General features: G+C 38.7%; 1 protein-coding gene across 1 annotated transcript; it reads right to left on the bottom strand.

The window, feature by feature from the left end:
• Positions 1-2051: 2051 nt before the first annotated feature.
• LOC146315782 (5-hydroxytryptamine receptor 7-like) lies at positions 2052-8876 on the bottom strand. The gene is made up of 2 exons (XM_084735754.1): positions 8006-8876; positions 2052-4243 (listed from the first exon to the last, which is right to left on the bottom strand). Exons 1-2 carry the CDS (start codon positions 8572-8574, stop codon positions 3331-3333), a joined length of 1482 nt encoding a protein of 493 aa, XP_084591880.1. The 5' UTR covers positions 8575-8876; the 3' UTR covers positions 2052-3330.
• Positions 8877-21987: the final 13111 nt, after the last annotated feature.

Here is a 21987-nt window from a genome sequence, read left to right as displayed (position 1 = left end):
ACCTGCGCTTTACAATAATGAAAGTGTGAGCTGAGAGTCTCCTAATCTCTGTGGGAGGTGCTTGGAAACACCAATGAAATACCTGCTGCCATCTGCTCTCATACGTCCAGATCAGATTTCTGCCCCGAGCCTCGCCCTACATTAACAGCCCAAGAGACAGCTAAATTAGATGCAGTGCCTCTGTAATTAGTGTCTGTGATCACATAGAACTCAATAATAGCAGAAGATGAACAGGTGAAAGATGTATTTGTTCCTTTAGGTTGGCACCTATGAAGATATATAATTAAAGTTGGTTGCTATGATGCAGAGTTGATGGATCCATTAATTAGCAGAACTCAGTTAAATTTAATAACTGTAACTAATGAATTGATTAATTGTTTAAAAGATATTTTGTAAGTTAGTTTCTTACTATTAAATGTGATTAGGCTGGAAAAAGATGTCACACATTATCACACACCAATCAGAGTTTAGCAATATTTGAGTCAAAAGTGAATGGCACTTATGGAGTTTGTTGCCAGGCAGATTAGATTGATTTTTTAGTGTTTAATAAATAATAACTAAGACAATTTTTTTACCTCATGAATATCTAATGTTGTAGAGAAATACTTAAGATTTGAAACCACATTTCCATGGCTTTTGGGTCATTTATAAGGCAAAAAATGCCAAAGTTGTGCAGCTACCAGCTTCTCAAATGCAAAGATTCCGTTTGTGTCTGTTTTCTATAACTGTAAATTGATTTTCTTTGGTTTGTGCTGTTGTTCAGACAACACAAGTAATCACTTTGTGGTCTGAGAAATTAAAATGGGTATTTATTTAATATATTCTGACATTTTCAGACTTAACAGTTAACTACAATAATAATCAATTGTTAAATTGATAAAAAAGAATGGCAATCTTGAAGATTTCAGTCCTGTTTGATTTTTCAACACCTGTGGTTACAGCATATATGCTTTAATACTACAGATCCCAGAATTTGGGGGTAGCGAAACAAACTACTGTCGTTTTAATGTAACAGTCAATAATTTACCGTATTCTATCATTCTGTGAGCAACTGTGATCTGATTTTATGCTTCACACGGCTTGACTCTGTGAATACCAGGGATCTATTATAGAAAACTGGATACAGTGTTGGAGGCAGGCCTCCATTCTTTTCTGTTTGAGTTGCTCAGTGGCACATGAAGCTGACTTCGCTGTCAGAGCTTCTACATACGAACAGCAGAGTTCCTTCGTCAGAGCGGCTAACTGGAGGCATAGCCTCTGCTAATCCTGATAGAGAAATTAGTCATTTTGTGGGGATTGTGATGCTTCGAAAAATGTATCCACCGTTTTACAGCTGTGTCTTTTTGAGCTGCAGAGAATTGCATGACATTGTCAATACACCATTTGACCAAAATGTCAAAATAGGCTTCAATTGGCGCTCTTCCTGGGGGTTTAATGAACAGCAGTGCACAGTGGAAGGAGTTGGTTACCTGGCTGAGTAGTTAGAAGTGTGCAGCCTGTCACCTGCAGCTCTTCATCTTCATCTAACAGCTCACTGTGGCTGCCCCTGACTCTTCCATTACTCCCTGACATATTTCAAACTGATCTGCTGTCAAAAAATTCCAAAAACAATCACTGTCCTCTTGTATAGATCAATGATTTGTTGTTCTGATGAATGATAGTGGTAAGTGCTACACTCATGGACAAACACATTGCATTTCCTGTGACTATGTCATAAGAGCCAATTTGCGTTTTGTCGATTAAATGCTTCTAATGTGAAGCTGCAGGAATAGGAAATGTTCTGTTTGAATTGGCAGCAATCACAGAACCCAATGGCTTTTGTCTGATGATGAATTAGCACTGTGCATTCATATGCAGATATCTGTTTGATATCTGTCTGAGAGATTACATAAGCAGTAACTTAATACAGCATTTTTTCCAGGAATGTTGCCACAGACACTCAGTTCATAATGATGCAAATATATTCAACCCCTTTGTGTTACCTCATTTAGCGATTGATGGTGACTTCACAGACATTGACCATACCAATCAAAAGTTTGGATGCACTCTCTTATTCAAGGGAATGGTAAGCTCTGCCCAAACTTTTGACTGGTCCTGTATTTAAATGAAAAGCTTCAGGACTGCCACTTGGACTGATTGACAGTGTCAGAGAGAATAAAATGTAGAAGCGAAATGTAGGCCATTCTGAAAGCTCAGAGTTGTAAGCGTGATCCACTCTTCCATTAGTATTTGCCTGGATGGTGCCTGCTTCACAAGCTATTCTGTGACTGAGCCATGATCAACGCTGGGTGCCCAGGGGACTGCCACACATTGTGTCAAATCTAAAACACAAGGCGCATAGTTTGAAAAGAGACTCTTGTATGCTGCAACTGAACTTTTAACACGAACTGAGAAAAGGCACAGGCACGTTCAAGTGTTTCTCTGTACATCTTTATCTGTAGCGTGTTGGCTTCCATCCTATCACATTACTAGGTCCTCACAGCGTCTTCAGCTTAAAATGCTTGTTTGTTCATAAGTCTGATTTTAAAACAGATTGATCAATAATCTCTTTTCAACAAAGTAATGGTCATGAGTTTAGTAGAGGAAAAAGTTTGGCACATTCAACACATAGTGATACTGACCAAAAATAAAAAGCATCTTCAAAAGATATAAACTCATATCAGGTATGATAGATCTTCATGAAACAAGGTTCCATTTGTGTACAAATTTTACATGTCAGTTGAGTTTTGATCAAAACTTGTCCACGTGTTCTTGTGCTTGCAAGCAAACTCAACTTTTAGAAGCAGTGAAAGACAGTGTCGCCGTGATAACCAGGGACATTTGGTGTTCTAGCTTCATGGGCCAGCGGAGCTCTAAGAACTCGTCCATTTTTGTTTGTGAGGACAAGTTTTCCTGAGCTCCAACTGAAAATACAGACACTGGCTACTGGGAATTTCCATCCACAGTGGTAGCCGAGTGCAATGCCAGTGTGTAGCTCCTTCAACTTTAACAACATAATGTGCAGAAAGACTGTTCAGCAGGTAGCAACCATCAGTACAATTGTTGGACCTCACCATGAGGTCAGTGAATGTTCAGTAGTTGTGAGTACACCGCAGCAGCCACTATTCAGACAGTATGAAGTCATTGCCGGCAGGTTTTCTCAGTCCTTTTCTGTGTGTCTTCATGTGCATCCAACTAATCACAGCACCATCTCAGCATCATCATACAAATTTTGGGGAAATAACCAGTCTGGCAGCCTGGTGGCCTTGTGCCACAGCTTCTGCCCCTCTGGACGATCTCCCCGGTGATTGTCTCTGTTGGTCTCTGCAGCATTGTTGATGATCTGCAGCCTTACACATCGGTGTCTGGCTTCTCCACCAGTTTCAGAGCCTCGTGCATGCCAGCCGCCGACAGCTTCCGATTGATGTTCCTGTAGCGGCACCGCAGCAGGTTACTGTAGGTGGTCCTCAGATCACGGTTGAAAAATGCATAAATGAAGGGATTGATGAGGGAGTTGGCGTAGCCGAGCCACAGCAAAGTCCTCTCTAGCCAGAGCGGCACGCAGCTGCACTCCACGCCACAGACAAACGGCCTGGCGGTGGACACCAAGAAGAATGGCAGCCAGCAGAAGGTGAAGGCACCAACCACGATGCCCAGAGTGGCCGCAGCCTTCTGTTCCCGTTTGAAGATGGACTGATTTTTCCGCTTCCGCCGTTGGTGGTGTTCCCCGGTCTTGAGGAGGCGAGAGACGCGCGTGCTGCACTCCTCCTCAACCTCCCGTTGGAGCTTCAATGCAGCCGCCACACAGTCCAAGCTCTCCTCCTCCTCTTCCTCGGGGTCCTCCTCGTCCAGCTCAGCCTCTGTCCCTTCAACACTCGCCGTTTCTCCCGACACCGCCGGCTGGTGAGCTTCATGCCCTCCTCTGGCCCCTCGGGAAGCCACCCCTGCACCGGACTCCCCTTCCCTCGGGAAGCCGGTGATGGTGTGCTTGGCAGCGCTGAGTTTGGCGGCCCGGTAGATCCTGTAGTACATGATCAGCATCACTGACATGGGGATGTAGAACGCCACAGCTGTGGAGTAGACGGTGTAGCCGAAGTCCTGGCTGATGAGGCAGACTCTGCCGTCGTTGACATTCTGTGCCCAGCCGAACAGAGGGGGGAGGGTGATGGAGGCGGAGAGGAGCCACACTGACAGGATCATCTTGGCCATGCAGCAGCCGTTCTGCCGGACCGGATACGTCAGGGGTTTTGTGATACCCAAATACCTACAGAGAAAAATATATTGAAAGATTTCATAAACAGGCAGACAAATTCACCTTAAATGGATCATTTAACGTAGTGTGTTTGAGGCACTTTTGAGGCACAGTGCATTACCTACAGTAGATGGTGGTTTACACATGACCCAAGTTCAAGATCAATATCAGTTAGAATATTTCACTGCTTTGTTTTGCTGTAAACTGCCTTTTCTGATGAGAAACCACAGTTTTCACCAAACCAACCAAACTCCATGGGTGAAATCAGTTATTTTCCATTGCAGAACACAAGAATTGCTGGTCTACTGCTTCCTGAATTGAATAGTTTTTTAGTGTTATTGAATGAATTTGGTGAGTCCAAACTAAACTTTTAAAACACCAAAGACACACATTGACAAAAACAAACTAACCTATCAAGGCAGCCGTAGACTGGCAACTCCCAGGTTCTGCAGGGTAAAATTACTGATTTCTCCCATGGAGTTTGGTTGGTTTGGAGAGGGTGAATTTAAGCTTATATGATGATGGTTTCCCATCGGGAATCGCTGTCTGATGGCAAGGTAAAGTGGTGAAAATATTGTAAAAAAATGTACACTCACACTGATATTGATTGTTTTAGGTACTTTATGCTTCTCCAAACTGGGTACATGCAACCCAGCATCTACTGTAAATAATACACTGACTATCAGTAAGTACCCCACATGAAATAATCTGAACTATCCTTTTAATTATGTTTCATTCTTTTTTTTTTCTTTTAAGCCTCGCCTTATAGTAAGTGATTCTCCCCCCTCAATCAACAAGGTGCCCTTGAGCAAGGTGCTGATGAACAATCTGTGGTTGCCATATGCAGCCCCCAGGTGGGATACTGGCTAATTTTATGAAAGAGAAGCTCCAAGATGCTGCAAGAGACCATATGTGATCAGCAGAGCTTTCAGTGTTAAATAAAGCTCAGGTCTACAGTATACAGTACGTGGGCAGAGCACAGCATCAAACCATTTATGTTCAGACCCAGAAACCTCACTGATAAAATACAAGAGTCAGACCGATATATTGGTCAGCTGATATTATTGGTCAGCTGATATTATTGGCCTATCACAACTGTACTGGTCTATATCGGTATAAGTATATATGTCGTCCAACATGAAAACCTTGTTTATTTCACACAACATAATCCAGACTGCTTTTGTTTTTAACTTTATAAACTGTTTAATTTATACCATATCCCTTTTTTCTTAATTCAAGTTAAATATATAGAGAGATTTTTATTCTATTTGTGTCTTTTTTTAATAGTTATTTGTAGTAATAAAAAAAAAATGCTGTTTCAATGACCTGATATCATTTTGGACAATAAAGGTTATTGTTAAACTGTAATATATTCTGTCTATATTACATATCTTTGTCACAAGCTTTTGAGAACCACATTTGACAGAATTGCAAAAAATGTGTTTATGTACATATTCTATGTTTTATATTATATTAGAGCCCGACTGACACTGGATTTTGGGCCCAATGTGAATAATAATATTAGAAAGTATAAAAAATCCATTATCAATATATTTGACGATATTGCAATAATCCCTCAAATGTGGTTATCAAACACTTGTGACAGAGATATGTGATTTAGGCAAGATAGTTTGCATTTTAACAATAAACTGAATTGTTTAAAATGACATCAGGGCACTAAAACAGTAAACTTTCACTTGTATTTGTCATAATTAGAAATAACTATAAATTTAAAAAAAACTATAATAGAAGAAAAAAAAAGCCATACATTAAACTTGGATTAAGAAAAATAATGAAATATACATAAAGTTCTGCCTATAAAACTAAAAATTTAAAAAGTAAAAACAATCCACATTGTGTTCTGTCAAAAAAAAGTTTTCATGTCAGTGTATATTGGGCAACATATACACTGATACCAATACAGACTGATATACCTGTGATAGGCCAATATTGGGCTGATAATATCAGCCTACTGATACATTGGTCTGGTTCTATATTATATTTTGTATAACAAATATATATGTTAATATCCATTTTTGCTTTTGTTGTTGTTGTTTTTTTTACTCCCAATATTATGTTGGCATCAGCCCCAAAAATCCAGTATTGGGGAGAACTTTAAAAAATACAGTTCAAAGGGACAGTTCACCCCAAAATCAAATATACATGTTTGTCCCCTGGCTTGTAGTGCTGTTTGTCTATCTAGATTTTTCTGCTGTGAGTTGCAGAATTTAGGAGATATCAGCTGTAGATGAAACCTGAGACAAACCACAAGCTGAACATTCAGTCCCATTATACTGGAGAGAAGGCAGGCATCTCTATGGCTGATGTCTCCAAAACTTTGGACTCACACACAACTCACACCAAAAAAAAAAAATCTAGATGGACAAATAGCATTACAGGCCAGTGGAGAATATGTACTTTTGATTTTTGTGTGAACTGTTCCTTTAAGCACAATATCGCCAAAACTCTGAAACTGACACCAGAAGAGTACAAATGGTTAAATAACACTACAAGTCAGTGGAAAATAAGTAGTTTTGATTTTGGGGTGAACTGCCCCTTTAACAATAAACTTGATTGTCCAGATAATATCAGGACACTGAAACAACAAACTTTATTATTTTTTTTAATAATTATGAAAAACAATCAATAAAAAACACAAACAGAATAAAAATATCTATACATTAAACTTTAAGTAAGGAAAAAAGAGGCAATATACATAAAATGCTGCCAATAAAACTAAAAAAAGTAAAAAACAATCTGCATTTTGTTTTGTCAAAAAAAGTTCATATCAGCACACATATACATCAATACTGATATAGACCTATATAGCTGTGATTGGCCAATTTTAGGTCAGTAATATTGGGATATTTCGGTCTGGATCTATGTTATATTCTGGATAAAGAATATTGGCTAATATATGAATATCAGATTTTTTTCCTCTTTATATGGTGGTGGCATCGGTCCCAAAGATCCAGTATCTGTCGGGCCCTAAAATACACTGTTTAAAAGAATCCTTTTACACGCTGGCTTTAACCCCGCAGCCTGCAGCAGACATGCAGGCATGTGAGTGTTGGAGAAATGATATCATGACCTTCTTAATAAACTGATGAAACTAGATGCCAACCAAAATGTAGAAATCAATTATTTATTTAATTTTGAGGTCATTTGAGAGTCATTTACAGCATTTTGCTTAATCTGAATGCTTTCAACACCCACTCTGACCCTTTTATTCCATTCAAACGCGGTGTTTAGCTGGGAAGGAATATGTTGGACAGGAGACAAGGAACCAAACCTAAAGGTCGCCTTGTTAACCCCCACATCAGCCAACCTTTGTCTCGCCAGTTTTGTGCCCTTGAGCGAGACCTCATCCACAGTGAGCCTCCGCGCTCTGACCTCCTCTACACAAATCCCATGTTTGAGTGTCGCTGAGGACTGAGCAACAAAATCCCGTATCAGACCGCGTAATGGGATTGTTGTAAGAATATGGTGTGTGGGGGGAAGTGGGATTAAAGACGAGGATGTTCCCAAAATGTGGTTATTTCTGACTGAATCTGCACATGGAGAGTCTTGTTCCAAAACCGCGCTGCGTAAAAGTTTCATCGTTCAAAAATATGAAAATTAGGGTGCTAATATAGAACGTGATAAATCTGCCCTGGTCTCTCTTCTAGGTTGTTTGAAAAAATCCAAAGTTTCATATAATATGATTTTTGACATTTTGATGCATTTATGATACAGGAAATCTAGACTTTGGTGAAGGTATACAGAAGTTCTCACCTGTCAATGCTGATTACGCACAGACTCATGATGGACGCGGTGCAGCACATCACATCCATTGCGATGAAAACGTTACAGAAGAACTGTCCGAATATCCACTGACCGCCAATTAGGTCCGTGATGCTGACGAACGGCATCACAGCCAGAGCCACTGACAGGTCCGCCATGGCCAGAGACACGATCAGATAGTTGGAGGGCTGGCGCAGCTTCTTGACGAAGCACACGGAGATGACCACCAGTAAATTCCCGCAGATGGTGGACAGCGTGAGCATGGTCAGCACCCCGCCGATCAGGACCTTCTCCACGCGTCCGTAGCTCAGGATCTGCTCGCCGCACCGGGTCCCGTTCGTCTCCATGACCTGCGGCTGACTAGAGGTGGACGGAGAAGTCGCTGCTGCCGCTGCTGCAGCCTCTGCGGCGCCCTGCGCAATCATCAGCAGTCGGGGCGCAAGAGCCTCCGAGATCATGGAGCCCCCTGGATCCTCACCGCCAACTCGATCCTCTATCATGAACGACGACCTCATGTTGCCACCAGCGAAGGTTCCGTTACTCGCTCCCACAACGACCATTCTGCTGCCTCCTGTGCCTTTTTATCCATGGACTTGGAGACCCGTCCGGCGGTGACATAGACGCGCACAGATGTGCCGGTGTTGGTGCGAGAAATGAGTAATTCCTTTTCCACAGCCCGCCTCAGGGTAAACTACTCTGACATGCTCTCTTTGCCTTCATGAAGCCTCCGCACTTAAATTCTTCTATTTACAGCCACACTCGTCATTACGCACGTGGCGCGCCGCAGGCATATTCCCAAAATACCTGACCTATAAAATACGATTTTGTTTCCCGTTGTCTGTGACCACCCTGGCTACCAGCCCACTCCTCAGCCTGATGTGCAGACTGGAAGTTAAAAACCGCAGTGCGCGCGGATTTCTATGAGAAAAGTTGACGTGTGACGTCAGAGGGCATGTTGGATAGCCTATAGGCTGCCGAATGCTAACAATCTAAACAATTAAACAGATGATCCACAGAAAATAAAATGTCCTGCGCCTCTTTTAGAGTTCATTCTACTGAAAATGTCTTGGCGAGGCCAAACCGTGTTCATGGATGACCGTGCGTAATTGCGCAGAATAAGATATGTTCTGTCGATTTCTGATGGGTTTTCTTTTGGCAGGTTCTCAGTACACACACACACACACACACACATACACACACACACACACACACACACACACACACACACAGTACAGAATTTGAATGGGCGATGAAGGTGTGAAAGAGTGGGCTGTCGGCATTTAAGAAAATTGCTACTATTATACAAACAAACCATCCAAGAAAAACTGAGGAACATTCTGTCACAGTTTGGACGATAGTAGAAGTCTCAGCTGAGCAATATTTCTGATTTATTCCAGGGGTTAACTTTGATCTCTCCAGTTTATTAAAGGGCAAAGAGACAAGATGGCTAAGAGATTTTTTTCTCAGGTTTCATTTTAAAGTCGGTTGGTCCGCGTGTAACCAAGGTGAGGGCTCTTAATTCCCCCTCAATTCCCCCTTCAATCACTTTGCTATTTACAGTTGAAGCGCAGGCAGTAAATTGTGAGTGTCAGGAGAAGATCTACAATCTGCCTTCATCTCATTTCTAAAACGTTTCAGATTTATGTTGCTGAAGGTGAGAGCAGGAACCCAAACTGCTCCCGAAGCCCTTTCATCATTTTCTAATCTGAGCCCCATTGTATGATAACCCCATACGTGGGGATGATACTAATGCCGCCAGTAGCCTTGGAGAGTAGCGCCCCCAAGCGGTCATGAGCCTGTACTGCGCGTGGTTGCTGTCCACTGCTGGAACGGTTTCTTTTTCCCAGTGAGACATTTTGTTCTCATATATTAATTTAGAATTTTGGACGAGATTTAAAAATTATTTTTCATCACAGTTTTCTTTCTTTCTTTCTTTCTTTACAACAATGATTGAGACAGACACAGGGACAGACAATAAACAAATATACAAAACAATGCAAACAAGCAAACAAATACATTAACTAGAAAAGCAATTTCTGAAGAAATTGAGGGTGTGAATGCCGCAAGCTGAAGCCAAACTGCAATGCTGCCTTGAATAAAATGAAGTCTGAAAGATTTGAATGTTTGAATGTTTGTTGAAAGGCTGACGGCACACTGAATAGCTGCCATGAAAATAAATTAATATTTGAATTTAGTAAAATATTTGAATTTTTAAGGTGGATGAAAGATTTTCAAGATACACTAACTCTAAAACTGAAAATTTGACCTGATGGTGGCGCTGCAGGAAAGGTCACATCGTCACCAAAATCAATAGGGTTCGTACTCTTGTGGTCATTAATGTTGTCAGTAAATTTGAGAAGATTTGGATGAAAACTTTTCAAGATAAATTAATTTTAATTAATTTCCTCTAATCCTCTAGTGCCTGATGGTGGCGCTAGAGGACAGGTCAAGGTTTCATTAAGGGGTTATTTATGTATTCAACGAATAAACAAAGTGCCTGACAAAAAAACTTGGTCAACAATTTTGTGCATCTCCCGACTGGCCACCTGTATATTATTTATTTATTAAGAAGGTTTGAATTATGTGAAATAGCTGCCATGACAATAAATTATTATTTGAATTTAGTAAAATAATTGAAGTTTTGTTAAAATGCTGAAACTGCTCTGAATAGCTGTGCTGACAATAAATCAATTTTTGAATTATGTAGAATATTTGAATATTAGTTAAAAAGCCAACGTTTTTTGATAATAAAAATAATAAAAATAAAGAATTTTGGTAGTGGAAGAACATAGGTAGTAGAAGAACATAGGGTTTGAATGCTTGCAGCATTCACACCAAATTATTTTAGCATGCACTTTAGTGTGTGTTGCCTTAAAGCATACCATAATAATAAGAAATTCAAAAACGGTTATTGTTTAAAATCTGAATGAACTTTATGAAAATTCTCATGGAAAAAATTAATTGTCTCCCTCAGTTCTAATTTTCTAGGACCTTTTTTGTGGAGATGATGGAGATGAACCATGTAAGAGACTGTAAAAAAACGGATTCAAAATAACCTCCAGGGACACTTGTGACAAATTCAAACACTGCTTTAAGTTTCCTGAGGGTCCTGCCTAATGTAGGACCCCCAGGATGTATTGTGTGAGTGTAAAGGTCCAAAACTGGGTGTGTTACAGAGAGGCAACACCAAATTTACTAAATGATTCAAAATCCCAAAGTTTAAAGTTACACTTACAGTAACATATTACAATAACAGTAAATGAAAACCAAAACACACTGAATCACATTTAACACAATATTTATTTGATTTAACATGTCAAACAACAGAAGTATATGCACATTGCACATTCAGAGGATAATCAATAAATGCACTGTACAGATTACTGAATGTGTCAAACTAAATACCAGAGGTGGGAAGTAACTAAGCACTAAATTTTGTTACTGTACTAAAGAGTTTTTTTAGGTATCTGTACTTTACTTGAGTATTTATTTTTATAAAAACTTTTGATTTTACATTTTCAAAACAGGCTCATTAGTTTTATGCATTTGATGGGAATCATTGATTATTTAATTTAATTGAATTTATTGAGATTTGATATCTATATCTTTTAGTTTTTGGATATTAATGATGACTATTTATCAAAATTGTGTTAATATTTTGTGAAAGCACCAACAGTTATCCCTACAGTCTTCCCACAATATTAATATCAAGGTATTTGGTAGAAACAAATATTATGATATTTGATTTTGTCCACATTAATTAGTCCTGCTATCAGTGTTTTATTGTCATATCTGAAGTTTATGGATTAATATTTCTGCTGTATTAAAGTGGACGTTGCATTTTACTGCTGTAGATGTTTAAGGTTGTGCTAATTTTAGTTTAAACTACAACAATCCATCATGTTCTAAAAGTTTGTCACGTTTGAATTATTTGAAAATTAGTTATTTTAGAGAGAACGTCTGGATTGAGATATATATTGTGTATCACAGAATAGACTAAAAATTTTGAGATATTATTTAAAAATCATATCGCGCAGCCCTAATTAGACCTTAAGTGTGTTCTTGAGTTGGTTATAATTTTTCACATCCTGTTGCTGACATTGAAAACTGATTTGTACTTTGGAGAAAAGCTGATGTATATTATTTTCAGAATATTTTTTTTTCATTTTCATTTTCCTTTAAGTTAGAATGGTTTAAGTTTAATAAAGTCTGAAATATATTAATACTGACATGCGGTTCAGTTGGTTTACACTTTAAGTACATTTCAGAGCCTTTACTTTTAACTTTTACTTGAGTAAAAAGTTGAATCAGTACTTCTACTTTTACCAGAGACTTTTTTGCACAAGCGTCTGTACCCCTATTTTTTCTTTCCCACCTCTGCTAAATACATATTCAGCATTTTCTCCTTAGGCCTGAACTGTCTGTGTCTTTCGTGACTGGCTCCTCATGGTCGTGGCTGCTGGGTGAAGAGGGCGGTGTGAGGGGTGGAGGGGCAGAGGCAGAGGGCTCGTCGTTCTACTCACTGAGACTTTAGACGGTGCTTTGGCGTCTGGAAGCAGGTAGGGCTGTTGATGACTGGCTGGTTGACTGGCTGGTTGACATCCACGCTCAGCTGCTCCAGAGGCACATAAAGTATAGACGAGTCGGCCCTGCTCTGTGAGACAGGAAAACAAGTGATGAGTACTTTTGAATTGTTGGCATCCATATTGTTGAATTTGTAGAAATATCATAAACAACAGAATAATATGTTTTGTATAATGCATATAATCCCCAAATGTAAAGTCAAAACTTTTTGTCACTATTGGTGTTTGGTGCAGGGATTACTCACTCGTTATGCTGAAAAAAAAAAAACGTGACCACCGCCCTCCAGCTGCTCCCGCTGTCATCCATCCGTCTCATCTAGTCTTCATCTTCTCGGTCGTCATGGGAATCCCGGATGCAGAGCCTCGCTTCTTGTGGGGATGTTGATGCAGGGTGTATAAAGCTAGACAGAGAAACAGAGAGAGTAAAATAAATCAACTTTGACTTACTGCTGATTGAGCTTAAGACTTGCAGGAGCATTACTCACCTTTGTCTGGTAACCATGAACACCTTCAAGAAAAATAAGTCACAGTATGACAGAAAGATTAAAAAAAGATTTAGGTTTCTGTTTTATTTTGTAAGGAATCCTCCCTTGTGTTTTTGTTGACTTTATTTCCTGTTCTTGTCTTGTTTCCCTCCCTTTTTTAAGAGCTTCAAGTTCTCAGCCACGACGCCTGATTTCACACACAGAGCAGTTTTAAGTACATATAACACTTAATTCAACACATTGGACACATTTCCACGAGAGACGCATTTTGTTCTTTTTTTTTTTTTCAAGTCCCTGAGAGCGCACCCTGCTTTGAATCCACCCACGCATCCGGACGTTCGGAGCTAAAAGTTCCATCGTCTCCATGGAGCGCAAGTAAAACAAATTTTAATATTTTATAAAAATCGATCCAGTCGCCATCTTTATTTCTCTAATTTCGATGCAAACGATTGACAATTTTGTGCCTTCAAACCAAAATAATCATGTTTTCAAACAACCATACTAATTATTACCACACTCTACACCTGTCCCGGGATACTTAGGACATTCCATCCATAAATCATCATTTTACACCGAGAAATCGTCGACGGAAAGTCTGTTTTCACCAAATTCAACAGGCCTAATAACATAACATTTTACCTTAAAATTGAACAAATCACTGATAAAGCTTGCAATGGTTTTAAATGTCTGCATCAATAAAGAAGTTAGAAGTAAAACAATCAAATAAAATCTGTCTTAGCTACCTTGAACGTCTTGTGCGTCCTCCCAGCGCAGCAGGTGTCCCTCATCGTCCAACGGTGGTCCTCCAGGGGCCCTCCAGGGGCCATCTTCAGGCTCTGCAGTTGTCCACAATAATCCAATAAATCCAAGAGTTGGGTTTTTTAAACAAGATCCGCTTTCCGGTTGAGTCCTTCTGAGAGAGATTCTCCAGCAGGGTTTGAGATCTTTCCACTGTTCGGGTTTGCAGCAGGTCAACAGGTCAACTCGCCAAAATCCAAGTGAAAAGGGGACATTAAAGGAAAACAGGCAGTTTTCCAATGGTGTGTTGCGGTGTACCAGGGTCGCTAACTTTAACCCCCTTTATGGAAGGATGGTGGTTTTTCCTGCATTGTAATGTTTTGTCAGGTATTAATCTTTTCTAGTCATATGTTTAAGTAGTGTCACTGTCTTCTTTTTAGAAAGCACTTATAATTTGTCCTTGACACCTTTTTCATTGGGGTTTATTTTATTGTTACTCCCCTCATCTGTTAGACCAGGGGGCAGCAAACTGTGGCTCTGTGGCACCCTGTGGCTTTTACAATAAAATTATATAGAAAGGATTAACAGATATGTTTGTAACATTTTGATTTTCATTTATTATTGTTGTAGACCAAAAGTTATTCTTATGTTCTCCAATTGTAAAAATGTATGGGCTGTATACTGAATTTAAAAAAAATATTTTGTCAACTAAAATGTGCCTTGTAGCCAATGCATATTGCCATCTTTCCATCTGATTTTTGCTGGTGGCTAGACTAGAGTCGTCCTAGGCTAGCCAAAAAAAAAGGAAAGTCGCCACAGAACACAGAGAATTTGCGTCTCCAGACGGATTCTTTTTGGTGTTTTTTGGCTTTTTTGAGAGTAAACATTACAGACCTGTGCCCTAGACAAATCCAGAGAACGGTCACCAGTATTATTGGCAAACACTTTGATTCAGTTTCACTTTAATCTGATCCACTGGCAGCATAAGAAAATTTAAGCCTCACTTTAGATGAGTTCTTTCCAGCCTTTTTGGCTTGTTTACCCTCAAAATGAAGCAGTGTCTATTCGTGACCTCTCATCACAGCTCAGATGTTTGGCCAAAGTGAATTTTCTACTTGAATTTTTCGAAGGAGATAAAACGAGCCAGTACTTCAAGAGAAAAAGATAAAAGTTAGAGCAAAGTCAGAGGCAATAAGCAAAATGCTGCATGACATAAACATTTTTTTTCCCTTCCTCACGTCTTTATGTTGTGACACCTCCGATTTCACAAACTGACATTTAATCAGATTACATACACAAGAGAGCAGCAAAAAATAGCTCACAACGCAAACAAGTCTCAATGTTAAAGAGGTCAGACTGCTTGGAAGGACATCTACCTTCAAGAGTAACCCATAACAGCAGCCGAAGCTGCCAACCAACAGCACCCAAAATCATTTTAAAATAAATGAAGGCATTAATTAACTCATAAAATGTGATATAAATTGATATATCTGTTTCAGGTTTATTTACCCTTTAATTTCCTTATTTATTTGCTTTAACATTTTTTTTCAGTCATAGTTGATCTGTGCACTCTGATGATCATCCAAAATACGAAAAGTTGATCCCATGATGCACTTTGACTGACAGCCCCAAACTGCACAATGAAGGAGAAATAAGTTAAGAAATGTAAAACAAAATAAAATAAAATAAAATAAAATAAAATAAAGTAAAGTAAAATAAATTTGGTGGTGTAAATAGGGGGAAATGCAAAGGGAGAAATAATGTGTAAATAAATATATATAATACATATATTTAAAAATGCATAATTAATAAATAAAATGGAAAATCAATCAGGAAAGTAGATAAATAGGCAAAATAATGCGAATGTAAAATAAATATATAAGGAAATTAAAACAGAAATATCAAGTTATGTGTTTTTGGTGCATTAATGGCATTTTGCTCGATTTATTCAGTCATATTTATATTACATACTGCACATTTCTGCAGGGCAAACCACAAAAGGCCACAGATTGACACCAGCAGCACCTGAGGTCAGTGCTTTTGCTGATTTGACATCACATTGGAGCCCGTGTTTATAGCTCTGGGAATAAGTACAAGCGCTATTTTTTTTTTTTTTTTTTTTCAGATTTAATCATATTTTGAACATTGAGTGTGTAATGAATCCTGAGCTCTGGAAAAAAAAACTGCATCTTTACCAATGTGCAGCCAAAACTGCTCACATCAGCTTCATTTCATGAACAACATGACAGGAAACATCTTATTATCGAAGCAACGTGATTAATTTGTGTATCAGAAGCAGGTCAACAAACCAGCATCTTGTGGAAACTTTGGTCCTGACTCAGAGTGCTCCCCTGATGTTGCTGTTTTTCATACTGTCAGCAGCTTTATAAGAGACTGCTGACAGTATCTGACCATGTTTGCTCAAACTTTTTAGTCATAATCAGTGCTGGGGAAGATACTTTTTTAAAGTATCCTTTATTTATCCAGGAAGGTCACATTGGAGACACTGGATCTCGCACATGCAGTTTCATGTGTCAGAATCCATACAATACATGACAGCAATGCAAGAGACAAAGTAAAAGAAGAGAAGCATACCAGAAATATCAATATCACATTCCTCTTTAATTCAAGGATTATGTGTATGTATTCAGATAAATAAAAGTGCTTCAAGGTAACAGTATCTTGTGGTTCATTCCATGTGAGTGCATAGAAAGAAAAAGCAGTTTTTCCATCCTCTGAGTGCAGCCTGGGGACGTCTGGAAGAAGCAGAGTAGTCGATCCAGTGCTGTAGTTGCTGGTATGATCAGATAAAAAACTGGTAATAACTAATTTAACTATGTCTCTGCTATAAACAGCAACGTGAGTTTTTCTCCACTGATGATTTTTTTGAGTATGGGTTAAAGTTGCATGCATATAAATTACATCATGATAGTCTAATGCAGGGTTTCTCAAACTAATTACACAACACACCACCTCAGAAAATCTCTGAGTGTTTTGTATTATTTGGTGTGAGCAGGTTTAGTGATTTCACTTGCGCTTCTTTAGCAGCCACTAGCTCTCCTGCTTGGTTCACTGTCATCCACGTCATTGTCAGAATGGCTGCACTCCTCTGTTTGGAGCCACAGTTGCAGTTTTTTTTTTAAAGCATTCAGTTTCATTCTCTTTATTTTACCTCTGCTTCTTATCTTGCCATCACAGTCTAACTCGTAACTAGCAGATGGATGACGTATACGTGCTTTACGTGCCTAACCATGACTGCATAACAGTTTGATATTGAAACATTTCAGTAATCTGATATTTTATGAATTTTCATTAGAATTTTTGTAGCATTATTTGTTTTTAAATTAGTTTATTTCACTTAAATATTTCTGGCATTCCTTCACGTACCACTACTAGAGGGAGCTCGCGTACCACCAGTGGTACACGTACCACGGTTTGAGACCCGAGGGTTTAATGCTAATAAAAATGAGCTTTGCATACTTTTCTTTTCTCAAATGGAAAGCATTTTTAAATGAGTTTGAAAGCACAGATTTGCAAGCTACCAAGTACTTCTCACTGCACTGTAAAAAAAAATGTTGAGATGACTTAAAATTTCAAGGCAACAGACTGCATTATATTTTTGAGTTTTGAGCCCAACTCCAACTCCGACGTTTTGAATTAAACTTTAAAAAGTTTTGCTGAGCCTTGAGTTCCTTTACTTTTCTTCTTTAGATAAACTTGAATCCTTGAGTTTTAGAAACTTAAAAAACACCCTTTTTTTCTTGAAATACAATGTTTTTGTCATGGTTGTAGGATTGTTTGGTTTTTGTTGGGCATGCTTTGTGTTTTTCCCTGTCTCCCCTTCCCCTCCTTTTTCTCTTCAGGGCAGTGTGTGTGTGCAGTGGCAGCAGCGATTGGCTGGCTCTTCTCAATGAGAAACACCTGGCGCTCATCTACTCATGCTCCTGCAATATAAGTCTGGTCAAGACACCACTCCTGTGCCAGATTATACCATCTCAGTCAGTAAAGTAGTGACAGCTCATCTCTTGCGCACCCGTGGATTTCTCGTGTTTTTTGGGGACTCTAACTCATCTGTGCTTTGATCTGTGTAAATTTTGTGCAGCACCAGTGTACCTTCCAGCCGTTCCTGCAGCTCATGTGCTCCAGAGCTGTTGCCTGCTCGGCTTTTACCTGCTTCACCTGCTACGCCAGCCAGCCAACCACTGCCAGCACCTGCCCTCGCCTTTTGTTACCTTTTTGTCCCGTGTGGGAAATAAACACTTTTGAAAACTCTCTCAGACTCAGTCTCTGCATCCAGGGTCCAGGCCTTTGGCAGAACACAACAGTTTTGAGTTTCCAAAAATCAAAGCTTTAATTTTATCCAAAGAAGAAAAGTAAATTATCTCAACAAAAGATCAGTAGTTGATGAATGCACTAAGAATTTGAGTTGGGCTCAAACACCAAAAATCTATCGCAGTCCTTTTTGTTCAAATTTTCATTTTTCTCAGCCTTTTCATTTTTACAGTGGAACAAGCTGAACGACAGCAAAGCTACCCTGTAATTCAGAAAAAAGTAGTTCAAACAACTTTTTAATAAAAAACAAAAGATCAAACTGACAATGTACATGTGATATGAAATTATAACAAAACATAATGCAAACAAGTTACAAGCCAGCAAAAGTTGCCTTTTAAAAAAATAAATGAATAAATGAAAATAAAATGCCCCACTCTTCATGGAAAAGTGCAAAGAACGTCAGCTTTGATTTTATATGTCCTGTCAGTAGAGATGCATCAGCAAAGGAAAAAATAAAAATCATTCCTTTTAAGATCTCATTTTTTGTTTGTTTTTTTCATTAGTGAACTTCACAAAAATGACAAAAAAGTCATTTAATTACTTGAACCACTATGCAAATATGAATGTAGTTGAACTACCACAAAGCTCCTGCAAAGTGCAAAGTTAGACTACTGGTTTAAATACATGTAGTCAGTCAGTGATTTGTTCGTTAACATGAGGGATGGACCAATGGGAGCACCCCCTGCTCCCACCCCACCCCATCATATTACGGTGACACTATTTTACAGAGGTCGGTTGGTAGCTGTTCTATTATTTACCTTTCACACTTTCACAACATCGATATCAAACTATTTGGTTAAAACTATTGTGATATTTGACTTTGTCCATATAGCCCAGCCCTACTGCGATGTCCACATACTTTTGGCCATGAACTACATCTATCTCCTCTCATAAAATAGCTCAGGGTGAAAGCTTTATTGTACTACAGAAAAAACATTCTTGCAGACAGAGTTTATAAGACTATATAAAATTATAAACACATTTGAAACAAAAATCATCAACTACAGGCCACCATAAAAACACATCTGTAGGGAATTATTACCCGCGACGAGCAGACAGGGCACTGGCTGCTTATATTACAGTACAAAATGATTATAATAATACTAATAATGGATGATTCACTGGTTCTTTTTTGCCGTGGCACTCTTGGGATAATATACATCTTAGATATTCAGGTTATTTGGAGTTCAGCTCTTAAAACTTTAGAATAACTGAAGTTTCCTGCTTCATTGTTGACTTTTATGGAAGAATCTCATTAATTCCATCATTAAAGTCGTGGTACAACACCAGCGTGAGTGTATCAAAATCATGCTCACAATCATGTTGATCGCTCTCATCTCTTTGCAGAGCTCACGTCATTGTTTGAGCCTCTTGTTCTATTTTAATCCACCTGCTGGGATGTAATTTACTGACCTCTGAATGCCTGTTTTTCATCCACCATCTGGGATTCCTGCATTAGTTTTATCATCTTACCTTCTTTTTGTTGCCTTATTCTTTTATCGCCCCTTTCCATGATCCTGATAGGAACAGGCAGGTCAAGTCAATGAATATATAAATATACATGAATACATTATTGACTGAATATCAATCATCGCTGTCCCTCCTGCACAGCTACAAATTGTTAACCAAGCATATTAAACTATATTTATGAAGGGCATGTTTTTGTTGTGTTGATGTTGCTCTTTTTGTGACACTGTAACTGCTAATTTGCTTATTAAATATAAAAGTTTGTTGGAAAAAGTACACAAAACTTTTAATGTGCACTGTTTAATTTTGAGCTGGTTCAACTTAAAAATGTAAGTTAAGTGAAACTGGGTTGAATATTTAGTTTGAAGTCTTATTTGATTTTTGTACAATTGTTAATTAAACGTAAACTATGTACAAATACTTTGTTACCACGCTTAAGCAGATTTTTAGGGATCTGTAGTTCAGCCCGTCCTCACCAGAAAAATGTGTTGGCTGAAAGTACAAGCAGCTTCTTCTGAGTGATATGTTTGGTGGCGCCCCCCAATGGACGTAGTAAGTATGACAGGAGACATATAAGGAGCTTGAAAGTCTTCATTTGGAGGTGGTGGGCTGGATAGATGGCGCGAGTTTCAAAAAATCAAAGAGTTATGCAAAGTGTTGTTATGGATGTGATGTTTGTCGCGTCACTTCTGTCATGTGACATACGTAATATAAGGCCTGAGATGAGCCAGGCCCGCACACAATCGATCATCGGCAATCGTTGCATAATGCATGTCGGTTAGATTTGTGTCTGACTTGATCCCGACTTGCTCTGACGTGATGCACATGTTGGTAACGATAAGCTCACAAAATCAAGATGGCCGCAGTTTTAAGAGCCAGGTGCCACAGCTGTTCTCCGACTGCAAAAGCCTGGCTGTCACCTGATTGATGAGCAGACAGGCTCTGATTGGCTTTTTTGGACAACAAACACCATGTGTTGTATAAAATACAAATTTTTTGTGTAATTACAATATTTAAGGTAGAGAATTTAGTCTTGTGCAATGAAGGATTAATCTGTCAACAAGCAGATATTTTGTGGCTGATAATAATAATAATGATAAAGTTTATATATGACCTATAAAACAAACGGTTACAAAGTGCTTTACAAGGCAGACAAAAGAACAGAGGATTATGTGACATAAGGGGGATCTCCTCTATTTCAACTTCAAGCAGCGATAAAGAACACACTTTCTTCAGCTATGAGCATGGTCTGCAGACTACAGGTAACCTACAGGTAATCTAACAGGATGTTTGTGTCTCTTCCTGTATGTTCTCTGAAATCTGATGGAAACTGTCCCATTTGACTGCAGCTTTTTGTCTCCACCTCCAGCTGTGGCCTCCTGATCTGGTCTACTCTTCAGGAGAGGCGCAATTCATCTCAAACGGGCCTAGAATTATTTTAACCCAAATGGTGATCTTTTCCCTAAAACTAACCAAGATGTGTTTGGTTATTACCAAATTGCAACTGTTTTGCAATGTAAACATGTGTAATGTCATCTGGCCTTTTGTTAAAGACATATAAAGTCTTCAAAATTCAAGAGTGGAGTATTTCTGACATATTTTACATTGTAGAACAAAACATGAAAATCTCTTCAGCTTTTGATAGACAACAACAAAAACCCATTCAATTTAAAAGCTTCAGGACTAAGAAAACACAGGTACTACTATACCAACTTGAACTGATTTACATGTTTTAGGAGTCATTCCCGCGGCAAAACAGGACCATCAGCTGTGTCTGCTGTTTTTAGGTAGGGGAGACCAGGGACGTTTGCAACATTCTCTTAGTTTCTCAGTAACTATTTGGACCAGACTGACCTGATCTTTATATATTAAACTTACATCTGTCAGCTAATCGCTAGAGCTGCAACAATAATGGATTATTAATCGCTTATTTTGATTAATTGCTAACAATTTTAATGATCTTTTTTTTTTAAAGATAAAAAGTGATTTCAACTTCTTAAATGTAAATATTTTCTGGTTTCTTTGCTCCTCTATGACAGTAAACCTTTGAGTTGTGGATAAAACAAGACATTTGGGCTTTGGGAAACACTGATTGACATTTTTCATAATTTTCTGACACTTTATAAAACAAACAGGGGAGACTGGGGATGCTTATAACACTAATATAAAGCAAAAAAAAAAAAAAAAAGAAAATGCATAGCTTAGCATTTAAAAAAGGAAACAGAAATTGTACTTAATTTTTGCGCTTTGTGTGAACATGCCTTTATTTTGAAAGGCAGAATCACCTGCCTGAGTTTCCTGCACCTGTCGCCCTGCTGAGACAGGAAATCCCATTCCAGCGGCTTTCTTATCCTTACCACAGTTTCAA

The sequence above is a fragment of the Lutjanus erythropterus genome, chromosome 14, assembly GCF_056507025.1.
Source record: "Lutjanus erythropterus isolate fLutEry1 chromosome 14, fLutEry1.hap2, whole genome shotgun sequence".
NCBI lineage: Eukaryota > Metazoa > Chordata > Actinopteri > Lutjaniformes > Lutjanidae > Lutjanus > Lutjanus erythropterus.
This window is presented reverse-complemented; position numbering and strand designations above follow the sequence as displayed.